Here is a 25,918-nt window from a genome sequence, read left to right on the forward strand (position 1 = left end):
ATATATAGTTGAAATCTACCCTCTTTTAGTTTAAAACCATAACCCCTTGTCCTACTGCTAGAGGCCGTGCTATAAAGATTGTCCCCATCTTTCTTAGAGGTCCACTTTAAATACTGGAAAGCTGCAATAAGGTCTCCTCAGAGCCTTCTCTTCTCCAGGCTGAACAACCCCAACTCTTTCAGCCTGCCCTCACAGGAGAGATGTTCCATCCCTCTGATCATCTTTGTGGCCCTCCTCTGGACCTGCTCCAGCAGGTCCATGTCTTTCCTGTGCTGAGGGCTCCAGAGCTGGATGCAGGACTCCAGGTGAGGTCTCACCAGAGTGCAGCAGAGGGGCAGAATCTCCTCCCTCAACCTGCTGGCCATGCTTCCTTTGGATGCAGCCCAGAATACAGTTGGCCTTCTGGGCTGCGAGTGCACATTGCCGGCTCATGTCCAGCTTTTCATCCACCAATACCCCCAAGGCCTTCTCGGCAGGGCTGCTCTCAGTCCTTCATCCCCCCAGCCTGTATTGATACCGGGGGTTGCCCTGACCCAGGTGCATGACCCTGCACTGGCCTTGTTGAACCTCATGATCACATAGGCCCACTTCTCGAGCTTGTCCAAGTCCCTCTGGATGGCATCCCGTCCCTCAGGTGTGTCAACCAAACCATTCAGCTTGGTGTCATCTGCGAACTTGCTGAGGGTGCACTCAATCCCGCTGTCTGTGTCATTCATGAAGATACTAAAGAGCTTTCAACCTGCTCGTGACTATTCTTCAGAGACAGCTCTTCACCCTCTATTCACTTCTTGATGTATAGGGTAACGCCTCTACCTCTCCTTCCTCACCTGTCCTTTCTGAACAGCCTGTAGCCATCGATAGCTGCACTCCAGTCATGGGATTCATCCCACCAAGTTTCAGTAATAGTAACTAGGTTGCAGCTTTCTAACAGCACAGTGGCTTCCAACTCCTCACGTTTGTTGCCCATGCTGCATGCATCGGTGTAGAGGCACTTCAGCTGGGCTGTCATTTGTGTCACCTTTTTAGAGAAACACCCCTTAATTCCTTTGAGGTATTTCACTGGTGTTTCCCTGTTGCCTGCTATTACTTAGCAGCTTAGTTTCTGGTAATACGTATTAGAGCTTTCATTCACATGTTGGTTAGAACCTATGGTATCAATCTGTTCAAAACACAACCATCGTGCAGTTACTAGAATTTTTTATCAGTTACATTTCTTTACAGGATTAAAGTTGAGAGAAAACTGACATGTTTACTTTCATTACTTTTATGTATTTCTTTCTACATTGCCAAGTGAAATCTTCACAGTTCTAGTTTCCTTCCTTGAAACCAAAACATCATTATTAACAAAATTCTACCAAAACTATTTTATCTTGCCTTCTCATTTAGAAAAATTCAGGGAAATCACACCGATAGACTTTCAAACCACATTGATTCCTTCTGTAAAAGCACATATTTGTTTGTTAAAATGTCTTATATCGCATGTATCATTTTAAAAGACACTAGAAAATTGCAGCCATTTGCAGCATAAATTCTTCACATAATGAGATCAAGATGTCCAAATACACTGATCCTTCTTTTGACTTTCCTTGGCAGACAGCTAGAGTTTTCCCATTTCTTCTTTGTTCTTAAAAAGGAGAGATTCCAAAAGCATGGAGATGCAATAGAGGCAAGACCAGCATTCTTCCTCTCCTTCCCTATTCCAAGATTTGGGAAAATACTTTACTTTTCAATGATACCAGACCACTATAAATATAGCCCTATTGGCTAAGAGCCCTTTAAAGGCCAGCAAGACACTTGCGGCACAGCAGTGTAGCTGGCAGCAAACACCCTTGGACAGAGATGCCAGCTCCTCAGACCAGTTCAGCATCCTCTGTACGACATGGCTCCCTCCACTGCTGGTATCAGCATAAACTCCACAGTACCATGACTGCAAATGAATCGGTCACGTTACGGCACTTGCTTGTCTCTCTAAAAGGCAGGGAAACTGCAACTTCTGAAAACTATACTAATCTAGACACACTAGGAACTCCAAAAAGTTAAGCATAGACTAAGATGTAGGGTCCATGTTATCATGGATTTGAAGGTATTTTGTTTTGGCTATGTATTTTAATATCCAGATGAATAATTAATTCAGGACTGCCTACCACAGCTTGTAGTAGCATTTTACTGAAGCTGTATTACACAGCCAGAAACAAGCTGGGGTGATCTTTACTGCCAGAGAAAGAAATACCAGAGCCACTTGGCAGCAGAGCAACTATAACAGCTTCATTCATTTCCACAGAAATAGCCTTATCCTGCAGGAGTTCAGAAACAGGGGTGAAACAAAATGATGGCCGCAAGCCCACTGTTAATGATTAAGTTCTTGCAGTAAAGGTCTTGAAGTAAGAGCAGATTTTTTCATTTCCCAGAGTGGAATACAGTTTGAGAAATACAAAAAGCAGGCTGACTATTTAAGTGACACTGAGGAGAAAACAAAACTTTGTTGTAGCAGAGATAACTGTGTACTAGAATCAGTTTAGCCAGGACAAGAAGAAAGGACTGAAAAAGGTAATTTATTTTGATAGCTTATTTAAAATTCTATTGGATATTTTTTAACTGCTCTGAAGAATACACCTAGCCTGAAGGCTGCAGGGATAAACTTTCGTTGAGATCTTTTCAAGATTTTTCTCCGTAAGATGTTATTTAGCAGGATGAATGTACAATTATAGGAGCCTCCATTTGTTCAAGTTATACCAGGGTGACCCAGACTGAGAATCTTTCCTTTTTTTCTTGTGGAAAACATCCTGCTTTATAACAATTGTTCATATCATTACTAAGCAATTACGATTTTTATGTGTCTCTAAGAGCTGGGGAAAGTGATGGGGAAAACATACAGGAAGGTTATGGTCCAAGTGACAAAGGTCTCTGGGTACAAGGTTTGGTCTCCTGCTTTCCCTGGAACAAGCTGTTATGTATGCTGTGAATACTTTGCCTTCTAACAGACACATTGAATTGTTGCCTGTGAATCGGAAGTGTGTGATTCCTATGTAAATTAAAGAGCCTCCAGACAACAACTCGAAGCACAAAGCTGCCTTCCACAATCCTCGCTGACGATTCCTCTTAGGGAGACCAGCACAAGGTCCAAATCTCTCTGCCACAGGAATTCCTGCTCAGGTGGGTCTCCACTGGCTGGCTGAAGGCAGATTTTATTCAGAATTAAGTCTGTGAAAAATACCGTTAAATCCTGGGTAAAGAGCATCACAGAATTAATAACATGGTGAGATAGAAGTGATTATTACATTAAGGATGTTTGCCTTTCCTGGCCACCCAAAAGTACTGTCTCTAGTATTTAGAAGGGTAGGAGGCAGATGCCCCAAAGACCTTGGGATTTCTCAAAGGTTCACACGTAGCTCCCAGGATATTCAGTGCCTCCTATAAGATCAGATGACTCAAAGCAAACAATTTGCACCACAGATGGGGATGGCTGTCTTCCACAGAGCCTAGGTTTTCTTTAACGTGTGCAGCAGCACACACAAAAGGTACTCCCTCAGCATATTCCTAACATTTAAATGTAGCAGAGACAATCCCGCTCTGCAGTGGCTATCTAGGAAACAAGCCAGTTTTAAAAGAACTGGATCATTTTAAAATTTTTTTTGCAATCTCCCTCCAAACACACATCACAACTCAGTCGTCTTCACCCAGTGCAGCCGTCACCATAACTATTCCTTGGCCCACTGGTGGGGCACTGCACAGTTGCAGGGCTGGTAAGCATTGCAGAGAAGCTTACTGTGACTGACTGAAGTCTCACCTTCCCTTCCAGCTTCCCCCATGCTACAGACAAAAACATTTCACTTCCACATTTATCTCCAGCATCCTGGGGCCACTGCACTGATTCCTGCTCTTCTCATGTGTGTCTACACTAAAGAGAGAAACACAGTTTTGGTTTGTTTCCCTAGTTGGTAAAGCCCCCACCAACATTATATCAACTGTCTCAGGTTAACTGAAACTTGACTAATTCACAATAATTCTAGCACAGATGTACAACATAGGCTGTGTCATCCTTTTTTCAAGTATATTCACTTTTCAAGTGAAGTGATTACAGCAGCTCTTCGTCTCAAAGCAATTTACACAACGTCAACATGCATCATTAGAATAGTCAGATTTTTTGAGGGAACTCAAGTATCTACATATTAACAGCTTTACATAAAACAAAACTGATTAGCTTTTGTTATTTCTCCTTTGCATATCTATGCAATCCATTAGACAGAAAGGAGCCTGGCATTCATATGACAAATAACAGAAGATTGCAAATATGTTTAATATTCCTCTTTGTAATATAGGTTGATTCTTATAACATCATTTAGATTGCCCTATGGAGTTTCTGTACTTTGCACTTTATAACATTTAACCTCTCTCCTGCGAAATCTTGAAGAACAACCTATTACATAAGTCAACCCAACAGTAAGTTATTGACAATGATTTCATGATGGCCTTTAATCCCAAAGGGCATTGGTAGGTAACTTGCAAACCAAATGTACACCTAGTCAGCAGAGAGGGTTTCTGTGTTCGCTTACACTCCTATAATCTAGTATAGTGATACAGCCAATCTGAAGCTGAACAACAGATCTCTGACTGTATTTTTCATCAATACAAAACAGAATAGTTTGCATCAAATTTTAAGATTCAAAAAAAAATCTTGAAAGAATGGCTAGCTATTTCTTTCACATCCTCCAAAAGACCTTGTTAAATAGCCTTTTCTTTATTAATACATTAAGGGACTTTTTAATAATAGATTCAATAACATTAAACACAGCCTCAATATTAATTTAAAAAAAAACACATTTTTTTTGTTCTTAATGCTGATAAGCATCTAAAAATTGTGTATTTACTTTACCCGGCTATCACATGGTGAGAAAAAGGACAGCAATTTAAGATAGAAGAAGCTGTGCCTTAAGAAGGGATTATTATTACTGTAGTTCAAATGTTTCAAAGCTCTTTTCCATATGTAACTAATTTTTTTAATTTAAACTAGTAGTACTGCTCACATAAGAAGTCCTGCTATAAAAGCATGGGTGAAAGCATCTATAAATACTGAGAATTGTACAAGTTAAAAAGTATCTACTATATTACTATAGAGTAATAGTTTAGAAATTTAAGTAAAAAACTTGCATAATTATTGTGGGTTTGTCATATTAAAGAGACAGTATTGCTAACTTCCATTTTACAGCTGGTATAAGAGCATACCTTTGAAGCTGGAAATGAAAATAATAATACTCCATACTAAAAATCTAGAGCCAGGTTAAAAGCTAGCTTTCTCCTATCTGGACATTGACATGAAACCATGAAGCAATGGAAATGTAGAGTTACCAAGGAGCAGATACGAATATACTGATACTTACAGACATTGCCTGGCATTTACATAGAACCCAATTAAGTTATTTTTAACTATTAAGCAAATGTAATATTTAGGTATTTGTAAGACTGCACACCACTGCCCCTCCCACACTTTTTTTTTCCTAAAGTCTGATGAACACACTTCATTTTAGCAATAACGCAGAATGACTTTATTCTATCAGTACGGGCTGCCTCCGACTACATTCATGTAGTGCCAACCTACACAACCATCACATCAGTGCAGGGGTACCATGAGACATCCCACTGTTAACCTCACCCCAGAGGAGTAACTACCTAGCTCATGAAGGCATCACACTAACCCTGCTCTGCAGCTTCTAGTGCCAAAGCTGGCTTGATAGCTTTATGCAGTGCGGCACTGAAACACAGACATAAACCCAAAGTAACTTCCATCATAGGTCCCAAGGTACTTGACTCCTTGTCACTACCGTGATGCAATCTCACATGACATAGAATTCAGTTCAGCATTTCTCACTGCTGTCAGACACACCTAGAGGAAATGTTACTTCACTGCTGTGTATTTCATTCCACTTACTTCACTATCACTGTAGAACTACAAAATGTATAATTTAAAAATTAAAAGTTAATGCAAATATTTTGGGGTTTAGTTACTTGAAAATTCTAGTAGCATTACAGGCTTCTGCATATTAACAAAAATTTAAGGATATTAGTACCAGTTTTGAACATTTTTCAGGAGTATTTAATTCCTATTTAAGCATATAAAAATGAACAACTTCTAAAATAAACAATCATAATAACAGTAGCTTCATGTCAAGTTTTTTGATAAACTAGGCTCTGTACTGAGATACCCAAAAGCAGATTTCTCATCAGTCCTTACAAATAAGAGTCCTTCATATATCATGGTGGGGAAAAAAATTAAGCAGTAAGTGTTATTTGCTTCAACCCATTCGTCATAGCAGACATACTGGTGAAAGCTTTTTGACATTCAGTACATTACCATCCAGTTAGAACTGGTCTATGATGTTCTCCAGATACTTAAAATCTGTTAGTTGTGAAAAGTTTTTTTTCTCTAGGTCATTCTACAACTGAAAAATTATTATTGGGAAGCTTTTCCAATGAAGTGCTTACCACTTCCAACACTATTTTCACATCACATGTTGAAGACCCCTCCAAGGGTTCATGTTAGATTCATAAGATTCATGTTATTACTTCTGCTTCCTATCACTCAGCTTCTTCTCCATCTGTGTTTCCATCACTAAAATACTTTTACCACTTGTCGTGGTTTAGCCCCAGCTGGCAACTAAGCCCCACGCAGCTGCTCGCTCACTCCCCCACGGCAGGACAGGGGAGAGAATCGGAAGAGTAAAAGTGAGGAAAGTCTGGTTTGAGATAAAGACAGTTTAGTAGTAAAGCAAAAGCTGCGCACACAAGCAAAGCAAAACAAGGAATTCATTCACTACTCAGCCATCCCCAGGGAAGCAGGGCTCCATCACGTGTAATGGTTTCTTGGGAAGACAGACGCCATCACTCCCAACATCCCTCCACCCCTTCCTTCTTCTTCGTCCCAGCTTTATATATCAAACATGGTGTCATAAGGTATGGAATATCCCTTTGGCCAGCCTGGGTCAGCTGTCCTGGCCGTGTCCCCTCCCAGCTCCCCGTGCACCCCCAGCCTGCTCGCTGGCAGCCCAGCACGAGAAGCTGGACTGTCCTTGACTACTTAGCAACAGCTCAAAACATTTTCTCATCCCAAATCCAAAACATAGCCTCACACTAGCTTCTATGAAGAAAATTAACTCTAGCCCAGCTGAAACCACTCCAAATAATATTCATCACTTCCTTGACTATGCCTTCATGTACCTGCAGTTATCTCCATTCCCACTGCACAAAACACAGATAATTAGTTTAATTAATCGTCATGACTGTTTCTAAAATTTAGTAGCTTTTCTTAATGTTCTCTGAATTAGCTTTAAATTGATGCCTGAGAATTCAAACATCTGTTTAGCATGTGCTGTCACAAATTAAAAACTTTATTGTAAGGCATTTAATGTACTTTATAGAAAAAGATTACTATGAAACATAAGTTATACATTTTACCATTATTTCAATTAACTCTTCACTCACACAGGTCAATGAAGTGTGCAGCCAAAGCGAATATCCATCTGTAAGTACGACTAATTGACAATAAAGGTTTTCTGTTAATTTAAAACTCTTGTGTATATATATAAAAATATATGTATCTTTATATATACACACACAAGCACATGTAAAGTGTGCTGCTGCATACAAGGAGACTATCATCGTTGAAGAAGGATTTACTTTTTAAGGGAAAAACTTGAAGTGAATCCTTTGACATTTCAATTAAGTTTCTACATGAAAGGCAGAGAAAAAAGATGGAAGAAGGAAGCTGGAAACTAGACCACAGGGAGGATTTTCTAGGACCTATGACAGTTTTTTTCAGTTGCAGTGTAAGCATTGTATAATGCTCTTTGCCAAGAAAAGCCATCCTTATAGAAAGAAAAACATACTAAGAATAGGTGCTATGACTGAAAAAACCCTTCTGGTATTATCATAAGCCATATTCCTTTAGCTGAAGATGTCAACACACCTTTGTAACACCTCATGATGGATCTAGACTGCCAGTCTAATTTGCTACTGCTTCTCTCTTCTTACTCCGCTTTAAAAAAAAAAAATCAACTGCTTAGTTTAAAAAAAAAAAAAAATTACATACAACATGGTTCAGATGTTAAAAACACTGCCCAGATGTAGCAGAGCAAATGGAACGGAATAACTGATTCTCCATGCAGCAATGCTCAAGGTAAAAAGTACAGAGGGAGTAAGCAACAGTAACACTTTAAGAATGAGTTAAGTAAAATCTGGTTTTTACACTGCTACACCTTTAGAAGCAAAGTACATTTTTCACAGTGGGTAAGAAATTCCAGAAACATAAGTACTACCTTGAGTAATTATTGTTAATTAACTAGCAATGAGGCACTATTTCCAAATGTGACATTTAAAGCACATAATGTGATTGTGAATATTCACAAAGATAATTAAGTTCATCTGCTTCAAGTCCTTGATTTCAGCACATCTGAAAACACCTCTTAAACTATCATTAGACCTGTAATCAAGTATTTTGTTGCTCAGGAAAATTGGATACCTTTGCTTACCTGCTAATATAGTGATATCTGTTCAAATGCAAATACATGGCTTTTGTTAAGAAACTCTCCCTCAGGCAAAAGCTGAGAAAAAACACACTAATTCTGATTGTTTTCTCAGAAGAGACAGTTAAAAATAAATTCCTCACACCATCGGATCGAAACAAAAATAAAAATGACTGAGCTTCCTTAATTGAACTCAACATAACATGATTGGCATGAGGGATACTTCTTTGAAAGTATCCATCATCAAGCCAGGGGTATCACTGCTGTGCATACTAAGGATACTATCCACATTAGGTTGTATACTTTCTTCCACCTTGTCTACACCCAAGTCAAATTCATTTAAAAAAAGAATAATTCAACCAAATTATAGGGATTAAATACAATGTATAATGCAAAAACATGAAAAAATCAGAAAATGCATTGACATGGGGAATGGGGTGGGGAGGAGTTGGGGAAAAAAGATATAACCATTACTGTCTTCAGAGAAGGAAGGAGGCTTTGATCATCCACACTGATCTTGGTCTTGATCAAGACTTCTTGGAGAAATAAACCCTGAAAACAGGAAAAAACTAACCCCAAGAACAGGGTGTCAAAACAGTCATGCCCTGGTATTTTAGCCTTTATTCTTTTAAGTGTAAAGAAAGCTTCTTTCCACTAGAAAAGAGATTAATGAATAGTGTGCTCCAAGATGGATAAGGAACATTTAGGCAGCATTCTAAGTACAATAGATTAAGTTTACTCTATTGCTCTCCAATTATTTGACACAGAGGATTTTTAATCATTCAAAATAACGGTGTGAATAATTGTATGTTATAAGGTCTGTATCTCTCAACTCAGCTTCACTAGCAGTTTTATTTTACACCTGAAGAGTCCGTCCTGATGGAAGTTTTGTCAAGAATTATGTTCGGAGAGAAAAATAAGGTGAAATCTTTCTAAAAAAAAGAAAAATCAAATGTTCTGAAAAAGTGTGTAATGCCAAGAAACTCCTGACCTTGTCTAAAAGACAGTTCCTGCTGCTACCTGGCTGTGTAAGTGCACATTTAGTGTTCTGCTTCAAAGGTGCATCACAAGCACTGGCAATGCCGACTGCCCAAAGAACAGAGAAGGGTATGAGACACTCCATGGTACAGGTCATTAATCCCCAAAATCCCCAAGTCTGCACCCTGCTTATAACAGCAGCCAGCAGGACATTGCTTGGGAGGATGTCATCCTCCAAGAAAGCATTGGTCTTTTTCTCATCAGTGAAAGGACAGTACCTGACCCCAAACAGTGCATACATCTCCGACTCCCAATTCCAGGTTTGGGAATAACTTCCTCAAGAGATCTACATGTTACTCACCTTCCCCAACATCTGTTTTCTTAAGCTGTAAATGGACTCAGAAAGCAAGAAAAGAATGTTTACAAAGTCTCTGGAGATGAACAACAGTGATAATTAAGACGGTGGTGCTGTACTCCTACTAAAGACACAAGTTCAGATAAAAGCGATCTTCAACCAAACTAGTCAATAAAATCACAACTGTAGTTCTCCAACAAGTGCTCAGAAATGCTTTTAGAAAAAAGCAACCTACTCAGGCTTATCCAAAACAAAAAGTACAGTGGAGGACTAAAACTTAGTATAAATCTTTCTTGTCCCTCTCTTTATTCTATGTAAGAATACCAAAAAATATTGTTGAAACATTTTCTTACAGTCAAAATGCAGTAACAGTCACTTTTGGAAAGTGTCATAACAACTACCTCTGTTCCCATATAAAGTGGTCAGCAAATTAAAATGGGCAGGAGGAGGCTACATTACGCTAACATTAATGAAAGCAAATGGTTAGTCTAAACCAAACCAGGTTGCCAAACAGTCATTAATTGTAGGCCAACTGCCATGGTACATGTCCTTAAAGCTACTGCAGATTTTAACCCCCCCAGAGCAGATGGGTACTCTCCAAGGGGTAGTGCTTTTTATAGCACCACAACCAGGGAATAGAAGGAATAAATGAGAAGCAAAACTATGTTGTTAGTATCATTCTATATTATTTCTCTGGAAGTATGACAAGATAATACCTTTTGAAATTTCAGGGGAATAAATGTGTGTGTTTCAGATGCTTATCACTGAATTTGGTTGTGTAGGTCAGGAAGGCCACAGCACAGATGGAGCTGAACTTGGCAAGGGTTGCAAAGAATAGTAAGAAGGGCTTCTACAGGTATGTCAGCCAGAAAAGGAAAGTCAAAGAAAGCGTACCCCCACGCCCATGAGCAAGACTGGCAAACTGGTAACAATGAACAAGGGGAAGGCTGAGGTACTCAGCAACTTCTTTGCATCAGTCTTCACTTGGCAAGCTCTCTTCCCAAACTTCTCGGGTGGACAGACCACAAGTCAGGGACTGGAGGAGCAAAGTCCCTCACACTGTAAGAAAAGATCAGATTCGTTACCACCTGAGGAACCTGAACATGCACAAGTCTACGGGACCTGAGGAGATGCATCTCAGAATCCTGAGGGAACTGGCTGATGTATTTGCCAAGCCACTCTCCACACTATCTGAAAAGTCATGGCAGTCAGCTGAAGACTCTGCTGACTGGAAAAGGGAAACATCACGCCCATTTTTCAGAAAGGTAGCAAGGAGGACCCTGGGAATTCAAGACGCATCAGCCTCACCTCTCTGCCTGGGAAGATCATGGAGCAGATCCTCCTAGAAGCTATGCTAAGGCACACGGAGGACAGGGAGGTGATTTGAGACAGCCAGCATGGCTTCACCAAGGGCAAGTGCTGCCTGACTAACCTAGTGGCCTTCTACAATGGAGTGACCACTTCAGTGGACAAGGGGAGGGCTATGGATGTCATCTATGTGGACTGCTGTAAGGCCTTTGACCTGGTTCCCCACAACAACCTTCCCTCTAAATTGAGAGAGATGGATTTGATGGGTGGACTGTTGGGTGGATGAGGAATTGGTTGGATGGTCGCATCCGGAGAGTAGTGGTCAATGGCTCAATGTCCAGATGGAGATCGGTGATAAGCAGTGTCCCTCACGAGTCCGCATTGGGACCAGTACTCTTTAGTATCTTCATCAATTACACAGACAGTGGGATCGAGTGCACTCTCAGCAAGTTTGCAGATGACACCAAGCTGAATGGTGTGGTTGACACACCTGAGGGACGGGATGCCATCCAGAGGGACTTGGACAAGCTCGAGAAGTGGGCCTATGTGATCATGAGGTTCAACAAGGCGAGTGCAGGGTCATGCACCTGGGTCAGGGCAACCCCCGGTATCAATACAGGCTGGGGGGATGAAGGACTGAGAGCAGCCCTGCCGAGAAGGCCTTGGGGGTATTGGTGGATGAAAAGCTGGACATGAGCCGGCAATGTGCACTCGCAGCCCAGAAGGCCAACTGTATTCTGGGCTGCATCCAAAGGAAGCATGGCCAGCAGGTTGAGGGAGGAGATTCTGCCCCTCTGCTGCACTCTGGTGAGACCCCACCTGGAGTCCTGCATCCAGCTCTGGAGCCCTCAGCACAGGAAAGACATGGACCTGCTGGAGGAGGGCCACAAAGATAATCAGAGGGATGGAACATCTCTCCTGTGAGGGCAGGCTGAAAGAGTTGGGGTTGTTCAGCCTGGAGAAGAGACGGCTCCGGGGAGACCTTATTGCAGCCTTCCAGTACTTAAAGGGGGCTTCTGAGAAAGACGGGGACAGACTTTTTAGCAGGGCTTGTTGCGATAGGACAAGGGGTAATGGTTTTAAACTAAAAGAGGATAGATTTTGACTAGATAGAAGGAAGAAATTTTTCACCATGAGGGTGGTGAGACCCTGGCCCAGTTGCCCAGAGAGGTGGTAGATGCCCCATCCCTGGAAACATTCCAGGTCAGGTTGGACGGGGCTCTGAGCAACCTGCTCTAGTTGAAGATGTCCCTGCTCATTGCACGGGGGTTGGACTGGATGACCTGTGGAGGTCCCTTCCAACCAAGCTATTCTATGATTCTAACTTACAGCAAATTAAGAGGAAAGCAACTTTCTAAGACATGTTTTTCAACTGAATTCAATTGCTCCACAGAGATAGTACAATAGTATTAGACCATATACATCATCAGTCAACATGTAGATGACCTTTAAAGGTCCCTTCCAACCCAAAGAGTCTATGATTCTACGTAGATTATGCATGCTGTTTTCCCAAATAATTTTAAAATCCAAATTAATTATTCTCTGAATTACTGCAGAGATTTGTACTAAAGAGCCTAGAATTTAACACCCTACGTATTAGGCAGTCCAAATGAAATGCTGGATATTTTGGCTGAGAATTTCTGACAAAAGTTACAAGACCAGTTGAAGCAAATCAGACCAAACAGTAAGAGTCATACAATCAGAGACTGCATCTGATATTTTAGTCATCTGTACCAATCAATCTTTTTTAGCTAATTCCCACTATTCGCAAAAGAGGTATGCTTACCAAATTCTGAATAATAAGGAAAGCTGCCAACAGAAAGAAAAAAAGAGGAAAAAAAAGAAAAAAAGAAAAAAAGAGAACCATTTATAAAAAAAACATTATTTTTTACTCTGAAGACAGGCAACCTTTACATTACTAGCTAAGCTCATAAAAAGGCAATTTGTAAATAAGTATATATATCCAGTAAAGGATACTTAAATTTATTGATTACCAGAGCCTCTATCCTTCTCAACAGCAAAGTGTTTCTACCATTGATTGCCATCTTTTCGTGTAGTGTTTTCTTTATTGTGCAGAAAGATTCTCAGATAATCACGCCTGAAGCTAATCACAAATTCTCCATAAACCACTGACTCTAAGGAAGGTGCTCATACAGATCACAGACAAAAGTTATGAGCACGACTAGGTTTTTTTGTACCTACAAAATAGCAACTGTACATTCATGCTGGACAGACCAGTGCAAGAGAAGTAACTTCACACACACACCAAAATAAAGGGAAGAATTCACACCTACTTTGCACTTAAAGGTTAAGTGTTTTATGACTAATCATTGTAATACAGCTAACCCTGTGGATGTACTTCAAATGGTAAGTTCCTGGAAAATGAAGAAATGAAAAGAAGTTACAAGAGACTTATAAATCACCTAGTGATTTAAGCTATGGCTTGTTGTACAATATGAAAAATCAGAATTATTTTAGCAGAAGGCAAAGCATACCAGAGATACTTAAATCCCCACCCCAGTTGTATACTACATATATTAACATTTTGGCTTGAGAAAAAGAATACACAAAAATTTACTTCAGATAAATTATCTACTTCATACACAGTATTAGGCATATTTGGGATGACATGGTTAAAGCAAAGCAGTTTGATGCACATATTCAAGTAATTCAAGAACAACCAATAATGACAGGTAGCTATTAAGAATTACTTTAGAAACACTAAATTTTCTGCTACTCAACCTATATGAGAAAAGAATAACATGACATAACTTTGGCAGCTTCTCATCAACTTCACAGTGTAATAGTAGTGTGTTAAGAATGATATAAACGTGTTCAGAACACTTAAAAGCACAATCACAGTAGTGGTGACCAGTAGTTAGTATTCATGCCCAAAAAACACTTAAGCAACCAATATCTTACCAGTAGGCAAGGGAGAAGAACTTCATATATATTACAACTCCCCAGGAGATAATTAGCTAAATTGCTATAGCCATTTATTAAATAAACTGATTTTCACTTCATCTCTATGTATCATACTCACTAGCATCAGTCACTTCCCCAGTCACATACATTTATGCCCTATACACACATTTATGCCCTATTAAAAGTCAAGATTCTAAGTGTCAAATGCCTCAACTTCAGACTTACAGCACTTCAGAGGCAAACTGCACTAAGTATCCTCAATTCCCACAAGTAACTATAGACTGGGTAGATATGTTCACAAAACTGTATCCCACAGATACTTGCATCCCATGGATTTTGAACATCCACTATTACAGTAAGAAACACTGTTCTATTGAGAACATAAGTACAGTCTTACCAACTGTACACCTCAGCTTCTGAAACACTCTTATCTATCTGCTGTTGACCTATGACTTACTTCTGAAAACAGGAGGGAGAAAACCAACACTGCCCAACTCTTTCAAGTTGTTTGGGTTTTGTTCCTTAAGCTTCAGTTAAGCAGTGCTATCAAAATTCAAAACACGACTATTTGTACTGTACCTCAATATTATCATAATAATGAAAGCATTATTTAGGACTAGAGGAAATGGCCTCAAGTTGCACCAGGGGAGGTTACGATAGGATATTAGGAAAAATTTCTTTACTTAAAGAGTGGTCAAGCATTGGAACAGGCTGCCCAGGGAGGTGGTGGAGTCACCATCACTGGAGGTGTTCAAAAAAACCATGTGGATGGGGCACTTTAGGACATGGTTTAGTGGGCATGGTGGTGTTGAGCTGATGGTTGGACTTGATGATCTTAAAGGTCTTTTCCAACCTTAATGATTCTATGATTATCATAATCATAAAAGCAGCTATGTGTTTTGCTGGCAATGAGGACATTCATAACTACTACTATTTCAATACTAGCAAGCAGAGTAAGATTGAACTACCTAATTAATTTTAATTTCTTTTGCATTGTTAACATAGTGCTAGGTTTAACATATCTGCCAAGCTTTAACATGTTTACAATGACTATGTCATCCCTAACCACCTGCACCCCTAACAGCCATGCTTTCCATAGGGAACCAACTGTGTCCCTTTCTCAGTATGTAACAATATACAATTCCAGCCACTAGTCACAATGTTCAGAATAAGAAAAATTCTTTTAGTGAGGAAATTATAATCTGGAAAAAGATGACTAGAGAACAGGACGAATTCCAAAATCTAACTTCAGAAAGTGAGGTGTTACACAGTTGGCACATGCACAACATACAAGCACATGCAGTCTTTACTATCTGTCATGCCCAGTATCTTTAATCCATTAACCAACCAAAACATCTGTGAACAGAGAAGCTTCCATAACTACATTTTTAGATGTGTCCTAGAAGAAAATCAGTAGTTTTATCTAAATTATTAAATAAATAAATAAATAAATAGAAAGCCTCCACGAGCACATTGAAGGTAAAACTCGGTCATAATATCCTAACCAGCTGGTCAGCAGCACGTATGTACTGGAAGACAAATCAAACGCAGTTCCAGACTAGCCACAAAATGCTTTTTCTTTGAAGAGGGAGGATGACTGCAATGAAACATGGTATGTATGATAAAGGATAGTAATTAGTTCAACTGCAATGAAGCAACTTCTCTAAAGAACAAGGAGATTATTGATGTTTCTTTTCCCTTTAAAGGGAATCTATAACTAACAGTTGTCTTTATAGCATAAATACATAGCAAAATGTCATTCAAGTTCTTTCTAGCAGGCTTCATCTAAAGATCAAATGTCAGCAATTTTTGTGCAGTTATTTCACACATGCTAAAAATAAAATTTGCTTAAAAAAAGAAAGGATGTGAACATACTGAAAAGAATAGAAACTTCAGTCAAATTGTTTCTACTCCTGATGTTGAATAGATCCTACAGAAGTATCTCTCTACAGAACCTGAAAAAGTAGAGCAAAGCTTCTCAAAAATTTGTTTCCTTGACAACATCGACAGACCAAAAGAGGTAAGGAATCAAAGTCATAAGATGTCCTGCAGCTTTGTGAGCAGATAATTTTTTTTTTAAATATATAGCAGTATGTGAGATGCATCTATAAAGCCAGACTTCTAGAAAAAAAGCAAAGTTAGACTGGTGTTATTTATATTTTTAAACAGCAAAAATATTCAGAATTTCTCAACTTCAAATAAATTGAGATACTCTCATAATGTATTACAGTAATTTCAGAACTGAAAACTACTCTAGCTCCATTTTTTTCACACATCAAAATCTTGACTTTTTCACCAGCACTCTTACTGAAGCATCCAGAAGGGCGGGGATATGTAACACCGTCATACACTTCTCCCACCATCAGGTGACTTTCTGATGTTCAGCTCCACAGCAGCTGCCCACAGAGATCCTATGCATAACTGGAGGGATTAATTTATAACGTTATCAGTTAAGCTATCTGATCAAGTTAAGTTAGTTATCAGTTAAGCTTCATTAGAGACACTACTTCATCTACTACTACCATCTCTATCCCTGACTTTTTCTTCCCTAGTAGGTTGTCTATGCCGAGGGGGAGGACAAGGTTGCTTATTTCTCTGCTGCAGGCTACTTAAGAGACACTTGGTAAACAGCTGAAAGAGTTCTCAGCAGAAAAGAAGTGCAGATCTCAGCCATTCAGGACAGACAGGTTTCTAAGAGAAAAGTCAAATAAACAATATTCTTGATATTTCTGTAAGGAATGACACAAGTAACCAAAACTATTTTCAGGTAACATATGGAAACACAATCCTTTCTTCCACACCATTGTTCATCCTCCTTTTGGATTTCCACTCTTTCCTCCATCCCTTTGGATTTCCACAGAAAGAAAGGTTTGTGAAATAACACTGCCACAACAGCCATGTCCCCCATGCATCTCACCTGTGGCCACTTTGCACCTATCAGTCAATGTCAATCAAGCTTCACAGAGGCCTCAGTATTTTTCCCTCAAGACTTAATCAAGCTAAGCAGCTAAATAAAAGCACTGCAGAAGCCCAAGAGACAAATTGAAGAGGATCTACAGCCAGCCAGCCTCAAGCCAGGCTCCATTAACTCTATTGCTCTTGGAAGAGCTTTATCTTCTGAATTTTTCTTTAAATAATTCCCAGTTCTGGGGGGAAACGCAAGCATATTAGCTGTGCCATGAAACATCCATCTTGTGCCGCTCCTCTCCATAGCCACATCCTCTAACACAGCCAAAGCCAAAAATGCTTTGCAAGACCACTGGGAGTACTACTCTAGTATTCTTTAAGGAGATAATAATTGAGGACACATTTCCAAGTGTAAAGAAAAACTAATGTCTTTACAGAACTGAAAACCTAATCCAGAAGCTGAGAGGTTCACTGCATTTTTGCCACCCCCCCTTTTTTAAGTGTCAGTTTTCACACAAGTGTTAAGACAAATTCTAATCCAAAGCAGCACTGAATTTAGTTCTTGTTAGTGAAGAAGGAAAGAAAACAATGGCCTATCAAGCAGCGTAGAGATCAGGATGGTGCTATTTATACTCAAAAAAACATACTCTCTGAAAAAAATCCTACGAGGCACAGGAGTGTGTCAACTACGAAGAAGATAACAAGAACTATACAAGTCGTCTCCAGCTGTGGATTCTGAGAAAGTGAACAAAGGCATTACAAGGATTTCTGTTTCCTTGACAACAGCATTGCTGGAAACAAGAAAATAATTAAAAAAATACATCACTATGTAAGTGTGATCTCTAAAGATGTCTAGGTATTAACACACCAAATGTGGAACAACTCTTACCCACACATACCTTTGTGATGAAGAGACCAAAACCCACCACCTTCATGGCTTTTGTAGAACAATTGTGTGAGAGCTGGCTATTACATCCTGACCTATATTATCATCTAGGCATAAGCGCAGTCAGAAGCTTTCATTGATGGTCAAGCACATGCCTTCCTGCATGCTGTTCTTTTTCTTAGAAAATAAACATTATGGAGAATACTTCTCATTGAAATGCATGAAATAATTTTGTTAGAAAAAGATCAAGGCTTACAAAGAAGCCCTTTCAGCACTCAGGAAACGGGTACTACTATGCATATATCTATCAAATTGTAAGTCTACCTCCATCTTAATAACCAGCAAGCTTAAAATCCTTGGAAAAAAATATACATAGTTCTAAACAGACAAGGGAAGAAGGTCCAAACAAGGCATCATAAAGAAAAAGTCAGCTTCAGTATTTCAGAATAGCCTATTTAGTAGCCTCTTCAACAAGAAAATGACAATGCTTTTTTCACACATTTAGGTAAGCAGCACACAATCTCCAGAACATGAGCATTTCCTTGCCACTTCCAAGATAATGGGGAGAACTCCTTGTTATTTTTAAAATACAGTATTAAAAGTGTAGCAGCATCAGAGATCTCTTTTAACACGTTTCAAGTGAAGTGGAATATATGTATTAAATACGATGACTCCCCAAATTCTCATCTTATGCATCAGTTACAGTTCAAGGAGCATTGCCACAATCAGATTTTAAAAAATTAATCTAAGAATTGCAATACTTGAGGTACTAGCAGCACGATACCTAATACTGCTTAGTGAACAGTGTGAATCTAGCCTAGGAGTGACGGGGCTATCGCCATCTGACAGCTACGCACGAGCTTATAGGAAATATGCTGGCAGCTTAAATTCATTCCTACATAAATAGACACACATGTGACAGAACAAGAAGAAACATTGCCTATTTCAAGTGAATTGTGTGCAGAATGGTTGAAAACAGAAACATTAGAGTTTGTTACTCTGAGGCAGGATAACATCAGTATCTAGGAAAACTGTATTGCGACCATCAGTGCTACACACATTATATGGCTGAATCTATCATGTTCCATCGCTTCCAGTCTGATCAGGATCAAGAATAACAAATTCCTGGAATATACTACTATGCAATCTTTCTCCTAACAAACACACAACCATAAAAGAATAAAAAGTTTTGAAAATATGAATAAAAATGGTATTTCTTGTAGTACTTGATACACTCCAGGAATCAAAATCCGTATGTTAAATTTGACCAGTATTAGTAATGTACCACTCTAGATCTAATGATCACAAGACAGTCTCATAAGACTGAAGAAGTATCTGGAAGAGATCTCTTGAGGCTGCAAGTTATAAAAATTAACTACTTCAGAGCTCAGAAATCCCCTGACTTGAAAACAAGCAGAGACCAGAAGAGGACTTAAAGGCACCATAAACCTTTGACTTGTTCTTTGTCTCCAGGCATCTACTTATGGATCCTACTAGAGACTGACCACTGGGCTAGACAGAGCCTTGGTCTGAACAAGTATGGCTGTTCTTGTGTTCTTAATCATGAGAAGTACGCAACACCTCTGTTCAACAGGCTGACATTATTAAACTAATTTTGAAAACTTTTACTTTCCTTGTATAGGACTAAATGGGGATACAGTTCAACTAGGCAAGTAGGGAACAAAATGCGTAAGAAAAAACATCCAACGATGTCTTAAAAGTCATCCCATCAAAGTGTTAATACACATTTTGCATACGGAAGAATCACAGTACTTTTTTTGCTTGATCCTGTTCATCAGTGAGGGATTAAAGTGCTGAAAAAGAAGAAATACTTTGCAACAAATAGAATACCTGCTGTGATGCTCTGAATAGAAAACCAGGAACACAGAATTAAATGTTTAGGGATGATTATATAAAAATGTTACCTTGAGTTAATTTTAAGGTAAAATAGGAAATACAGAATAATGGTATGGGAGGCTTAAAGTTATGAACAACTGTTAAAAAGCTAAGTCCAGCATAAGTATCTAGTGAAAATGTTTACATTTCTGTGGCTCTATGTAATTACAAGGTCTTCCAAATAAAAACACTAAAAATGTGAACGCCCTGTAGTGGTTTCTGCAATTGGTAACCATGTCTTTCAAGAGACAACTTTTTATCTACCCTGCTATGTAAGGTAAACAGCTGTATTCAATGGTAACCGGTGATTTTGGAGTCTGTATTTGGGGTTCTAAACCAGAAATACCTAAACAAGGTCTGATGTTCAGAAAGTGTTGAATATCCACACTATGGAAACTAGGCACCTTCACTAACAGTGATGAGTCTCAAAATTTATGCAAAAAAATACTAGACAAGATATTAAAATCACAAACAGCATTTCGGTGTTTAAGTAGGCAAAACCAAAAATGGCAGTAGTAGCCTAAATTCCATTTACAGCAGCTATTCAAACCAAAGGTAGAGAAGTGTTAACCAAAGAAAACAAATTTAATCAGTTCAGACAATCATGTTTCACAACCTTTACGATACATAGTTAAACAAGAAACACAAGCCACTGATAATACAGTCAGAATGTAATGGTGAAGAAGAGCACTGCCACAGTAAGAGCTCCCAGCAGTACTTTCCCTAACTTGAATCACATTTCCTGACCCTTTCTCTGGCTACCTAGGCTGGAAGTACTATCTGTTTCCCCTTCCAAAGGGTAAGCTCAAAATCCTAAGAAAGTAGAGGGTAAAATATCTGCCAAAGCCTAAATATAAGCTTCCCCCCATTCTTTACAAATTTAAAATTTAACATGAAATATTCTTCTATTAATGCTCCAGATTTGAAGAACTGTATGTAATTAATCTACAATTACCTATTACTTTCCACTAGGAGGTTCTATCTTACTTTCAGGTCTCTCTCAAGTTTACTTATGTGTTTTGCAACACATGCATAAACTTCCAACACACAACATGGAGACAAACACTAGTCTTCCAGTCTTTAGAGGCACAGTTCAGTTACCATCCCTTTCTAAGATGCTGAGGAGCCCCATCTGCTGGTAAAAGTGTTACTCTAGAGAATGACACACCTGAGCTGATAACTGATTTTTTTTTTTTTTTTCAACTGCACCACTTGATAACTGTTTGGATTTTTTAAATGCAGCTACACACAAAAAACCAAAAGCAAATACTTTTAATGAAAAATAGAAAATCCTCTGAAACAGTGCATTCCTTCCTAAACATGGAAGATATTTATACAAACTGCTTCAAGATGATCTTTCCTGACACTAGGCTGTTCAATACAAACTGAAAACATCAGCTCATTTTGTGCAAACGTTTTATTTAGTATGACTTACACTGATTCATAAAGAAGATGGTAAAGTGCACGTTGGTTAATCTGGGAGAACATAAAAGGAAGATTGTTCTTTGCCCCCCGATTTAAACAGGATACATACACACACTTAAAAAGCAAGACACCATATAATCCGTTCTATATGTACTTTTTAGCTATATCCCTGTGTGATATGGACTGTTTAGTCATAGTAATTTAGATGCAAATAATGAAATCAAGATCACTAAATTAAGAGAACTAAACCAAGTATTTGGCATGGAGAAGGAATAAAAAAAAAAAAAAAAAAAAAAAAAAGAAAATCCTTTCCCAAAAAGGGAAGGGAAATTCTTAGTTTGTGATTAAAAATTTAAGAATACATTTAAGCACATAAGAACAGATAAAAGATGCAAAACTGTTTGGCTACATATTACAAAAATTGCATACGATTATAGGTCTTTTAAGCACAACTTAAACTACCACAGTCAGTCAGATCTACTTAGATAGAACTCTCAATTCTGAGAAGTCTCCACTAATGTTGGACTCTTCAAAAGATAAATGCTTTAATGCATAGGCTGGATGTAAGGACTGAATCCAACATATTAACACATAAAAATACTCAGTCACCGTTATTCACATGACTAACTGAAAGTACAGTTTTGAGGCTCTGGATTGCCTGCTCTCTCTGATCACACAGGGATTTTAGGCTTCTAACTGTGCTTTGAGTTTTCTCTGAATCAAATGTTCAAAGTAACTAGCACAAACATCCCGAGTGTCTGCACATTCCTATTAAAGGGAAAGAAGACACGCTTCCACTGTCTGGATTTGAACTAGCAATTCCAAGAAGGTGTTTTTGGACAAAAACAACAAAAAAGGTAAGCTGTTGGAAGGTACAGGATCAGAGGAAAAAAAAGTACATCTACATCTGCATTTTCAATCAGTTGTTTTATGCTTACACCAGAAAATGGAGAACTGCAGGCAATGGTAGATAGTCAAAAAATCCACAGGAGATAAACTACTGCTGTCATAGTCATTAGAGATTTATGGGCTCGTGACCCTAAAAAGTTAGTGAAATTAAGTTTCATAACATCAAGTCAATACTTAATCTAACTGTGCCCTCTACTGGCCTGCAAGGTACTTCTCTAAAGGTCCAAACTTTAAAGATGCTACTGCTCATACCATTACAATCTTCCATTTCATTAAGAAATAACAGCAAGAAGCATTCATAGGTATTTCTCTACAGGCTACCTTCCAAAATACAGAAGTGTGTTTTAATATAATTTGTAACAGTTACATTTTTACTTTATTAATGATTTAGACTCACATACTCTTAAGTGTTGCCAACATTAACATACTCTATTTACATTGAATTCCCATGGTTTGGGGCACTTAAAGCAATTCAATTGCTTCAAAAAACAGCTTTACTGTTAAAGACTGCTTCCAATCGGGGGTGGTAATATTGCTTTAGAAAAATAAAGTAATCTTTCTTTCTGCTTAGAAGACAAAACAGACAGGCTATTATTTCCATTTTTTAATAATTTTACATTGCAAAAACAACTTTGATTTTAGATTGTTTTACCAAATTTAACACATCCATAATTTCACTGATCAGTAAAATGAGGCTCTGGGATAGTAAACAAACATTAAGCATACGGTGTGACAGTTTAAGACAAAAAGTCAAATTCAGACATATTGAAGTCAGAGGTGCATATAGTTTTGTACAATCCAAGTTTAAATTGCTGCTTACAAAAAATATCCGTCATCACTTTTTGCATATCCCAGTCTTTTCCTTCTAAGTCTGTTCTTAAGCAGCAGCCAAGATTTAACTTATTCAATATATTACAGAACACTTGCAAAAAAAACCAAAGGTACTTTTTTCTTCCATTTAATCTTTAAGACAAAGATGTAAAAAAAGCTTTGGAGAGAAGATGAAGGAGGAACTACCCACAGTTCAAAGTATTCAGACTTTGATGGTATGATAGGTTATGCTGACTACAGAACCAGCAAAGTTATTACAACTTAAGAAAATAAAAGATAAGCAGCTGAGAGGAGTAAATTTTATTCACTCTATAGATCTGGGATTTTCTCTCCTGTGAGCACCAGTGCTTTAATAGACATTAAGGAGAAAAAAGCAAAAACTCTGTCCAAGATTCAAGAACATCACTGCTTCAAAGATACAAAGTCAGCACATATTTCACAGGGCCCCATGACAAAACTGGGGAAAGAGGAAAGGAAAGAAAAAAAAAAAAATTCTAAGGTAAGAAAAATCACACAAAAGCCAAACCAAATGAAATTCAATTCTGCACTACAAATTAAACAGCAAAAGGCTTAATGAAAAAAAAAATCTAAATTTTAAGAAAAGAATTTAAGAATATTTTTCCTACATGAAATCAGAATTCAAATTCAGTTTTAAAACTCCCTCCACTCCTTTGCCTTTAAAAGCATGCCGATACAAAGGGTGTTCTTCTTGCCTCTTTACTTAGTAAGATTTACTTAAAGCCCTAAATTTTAGAACGAAGTTTTAAAATAATTGTAACTGCTGTTAAATACAAGTTAGGTACAATAAAGCATGCCTTCCACCAAAAAGGACACTTCCTACGTGCTCTGATCAAAACTATGTTCCTCTGTAAATCCACTTCAGAAGACTATTATTTGAACCTAGAGGTGGCATTAGCCCTGCATCTGGGAAAGCATACACATAAAATATTTTTATTACCCACTGTTAAAATTAAAGTAAGACTCACTGGACTGAATAAACTAACAAAGAACTGAAGCCAAATTCACTGAATCCAGTGAATGATTCAACTGATCTAGTTGAAGATGTCCCTGCTCGCTGCAGGGGGCTTGGACTAGATGACCTTTAAAGGTCCCTTCCAACCCAAAGATTCTATAAAGCTAGAAGGAAGATGCACTGTAAGCGCAATTAACCCCTGAAACAAACTTAAAGTGCGAACACATGACAGGACATGCAAGATATATGGGATGCAAGACCTGCCACGTTAGTTCAGATGAAAAATCCATCTGACCTGACATACCTCCTCCATCAGTTGTCACTTAGGACTGTCAGAATGGTAAAGCTCCTCAAAATATTATTCCAGTGTTGTCAGTCAGTTGTTTAATGACTTAAGGCAGAATCTGTATCCAGACCATAATGCTTATAGCCATTGTGACATTAAAAAGTATGAAATAATGAAAACCTATCATTAATACAGACCACAAGAAATGACCTAGTAGAAATCTAACTTCTTAAGATCTAAAATACTGACATGTCTAATACAAAAAAACCCCACATTCCAAAATAATGGAACTGACTGTAGGTAGAGTGAAGGATTAGGTTGCAAGTTCATAATAGGGTCTTGCAAAGCACATCCTCAAATTCTGAATACTTTGGAACTGTTAAATACACACAAGGATGTTATTCCCAGAAGATCATTATTCAATATAGTATTTTTAAGTTTGACAACTGGTCCACAAAGCATCTTGTTTTACATTACCTTGATTGTTTTATCCATAGAAGCCGAGAGAAGCATGTGGCTTTGTTCTCGTACAGGACACCACTGGATTTCATTAACAGGGCCACTGTGTTTAGACATGTAAAATATTAAGCTTTTGGGGACTTCAGTTAATTTATATTTGGATCCCAAATATGGCTTAATTAATTCAGAGATCTTTCTCGAAGTCTGCTCGCTTGACATGCCTAGCTCAACGTCACAATCTGAGCTCTCTTTCTGATCAGGTTCTTTTTTTTCAGGCATACTGGAATTTTCTTGACGCAATCTTTTAGGGATATATGGTCTAATTCCTTTTATGGCAGTAGTATTGTCTTTATATATTCTCTTCTGGGATATACCATTTCCAGAGTTTGTTGAAGAGCTTGATGTCTGTTCATAGTTTTTGTAGGACATACATAATGCCATATGGCCAGAGTATGCTCTCCTACAACAAGATGATATCAAATCAGTGTTGTTATTCTGTGCATAAAGCTCAGGGGGACCTTCACAAACAGTGCTTATGCCAGAACTAGCAGTGTTCTTAGCAGGCTGCATTCCATATGTAGGTTTTGTACACAAACTAGCAGGTGCAAAGTACTGGACACGATTCACAGAAGAACCTGGAAGGCTTGTTTGTCTGCTAGAAGTATTGGGGACTTCAGCCTTTTCAGTTTCTGCCTCAGAGTCTGAATCATCATAAGCCACCAGCGACGAACTCATTCTGGCTAGACACAGCAGACTCCAGAAATCTCAGTGCTGGAATCCTCCAAAATTATGATCTACAATAAAGAATTGATTATTCAGAGCACAATTTATTACAGAGTCTACAATGTAACTTAAGGATATAAATATGGTTTTCTTTTTAAAAAATCCATAAATTTTATTCCTGTTTATTAATGGAATTTATTATTCTATTACAACACATTTGCGCATTCAATTATGCAATACCATTTGCCTCCAAGCACTTTGCATACATTTTTAATGCATTGCAGAGATGCATTTGCATACCACAAAACAATAAAAATGAGTTTGAAAAGGAAAACAAACTTGCAACATAAGTACCGCAAATCACTTCAACCTTACTTGCAGTAGCACTTCCTCACGCACACGAAAGAGTGTAATTAAGTATGCAGTGTTTTGTATGTACATTTATAAGAGTATAAATACTACAACTATTTTGGCATCGGTCTAACAATTTCTATTTCTTAACAGTACAGATGACTTGAAAGAAGTATGAAGGGGTTCAACT

The 25,918-nt window shown here is 38.3% G+C and overlaps 1 protein-coding gene across 2 annotated transcripts in view; it reads right to left on the reverse strand.

Annotated features, from left to right (window-relative positions):
* WDR25 (WD repeat domain 25) overlaps positions 1-25,389 on the reverse strand; it is a gene marked incomplete at both ends in the record, with an annotated part of 68,924 nt that extends 43,535 nt beyond the window's left edge. For both annotated transcript variants that reach the window (XM_082000002.1, XM_082000001.1), the window contains one exon: positions 24,673-25,389. In XM_082000002.1, coding sequence (XP_081856128.1) covers positions 24,673-25,389 — 717 coding nt within the window. The remainder of the gene's footprint in view (positions 1-24,672) is intronic.
* Positions 25,390-25,918: the final 529 nt, after the last annotated feature.

This window comes from Phaethon aethereus (assembly GCF_964289735.1).
Source record: "Phaethon aethereus genome assembly, chromosome: 5".
NCBI lineage: Eukaryota > Metazoa > Chordata > Aves > Phaethontiformes > Phaethontidae > Phaethon > Phaethon aethereus.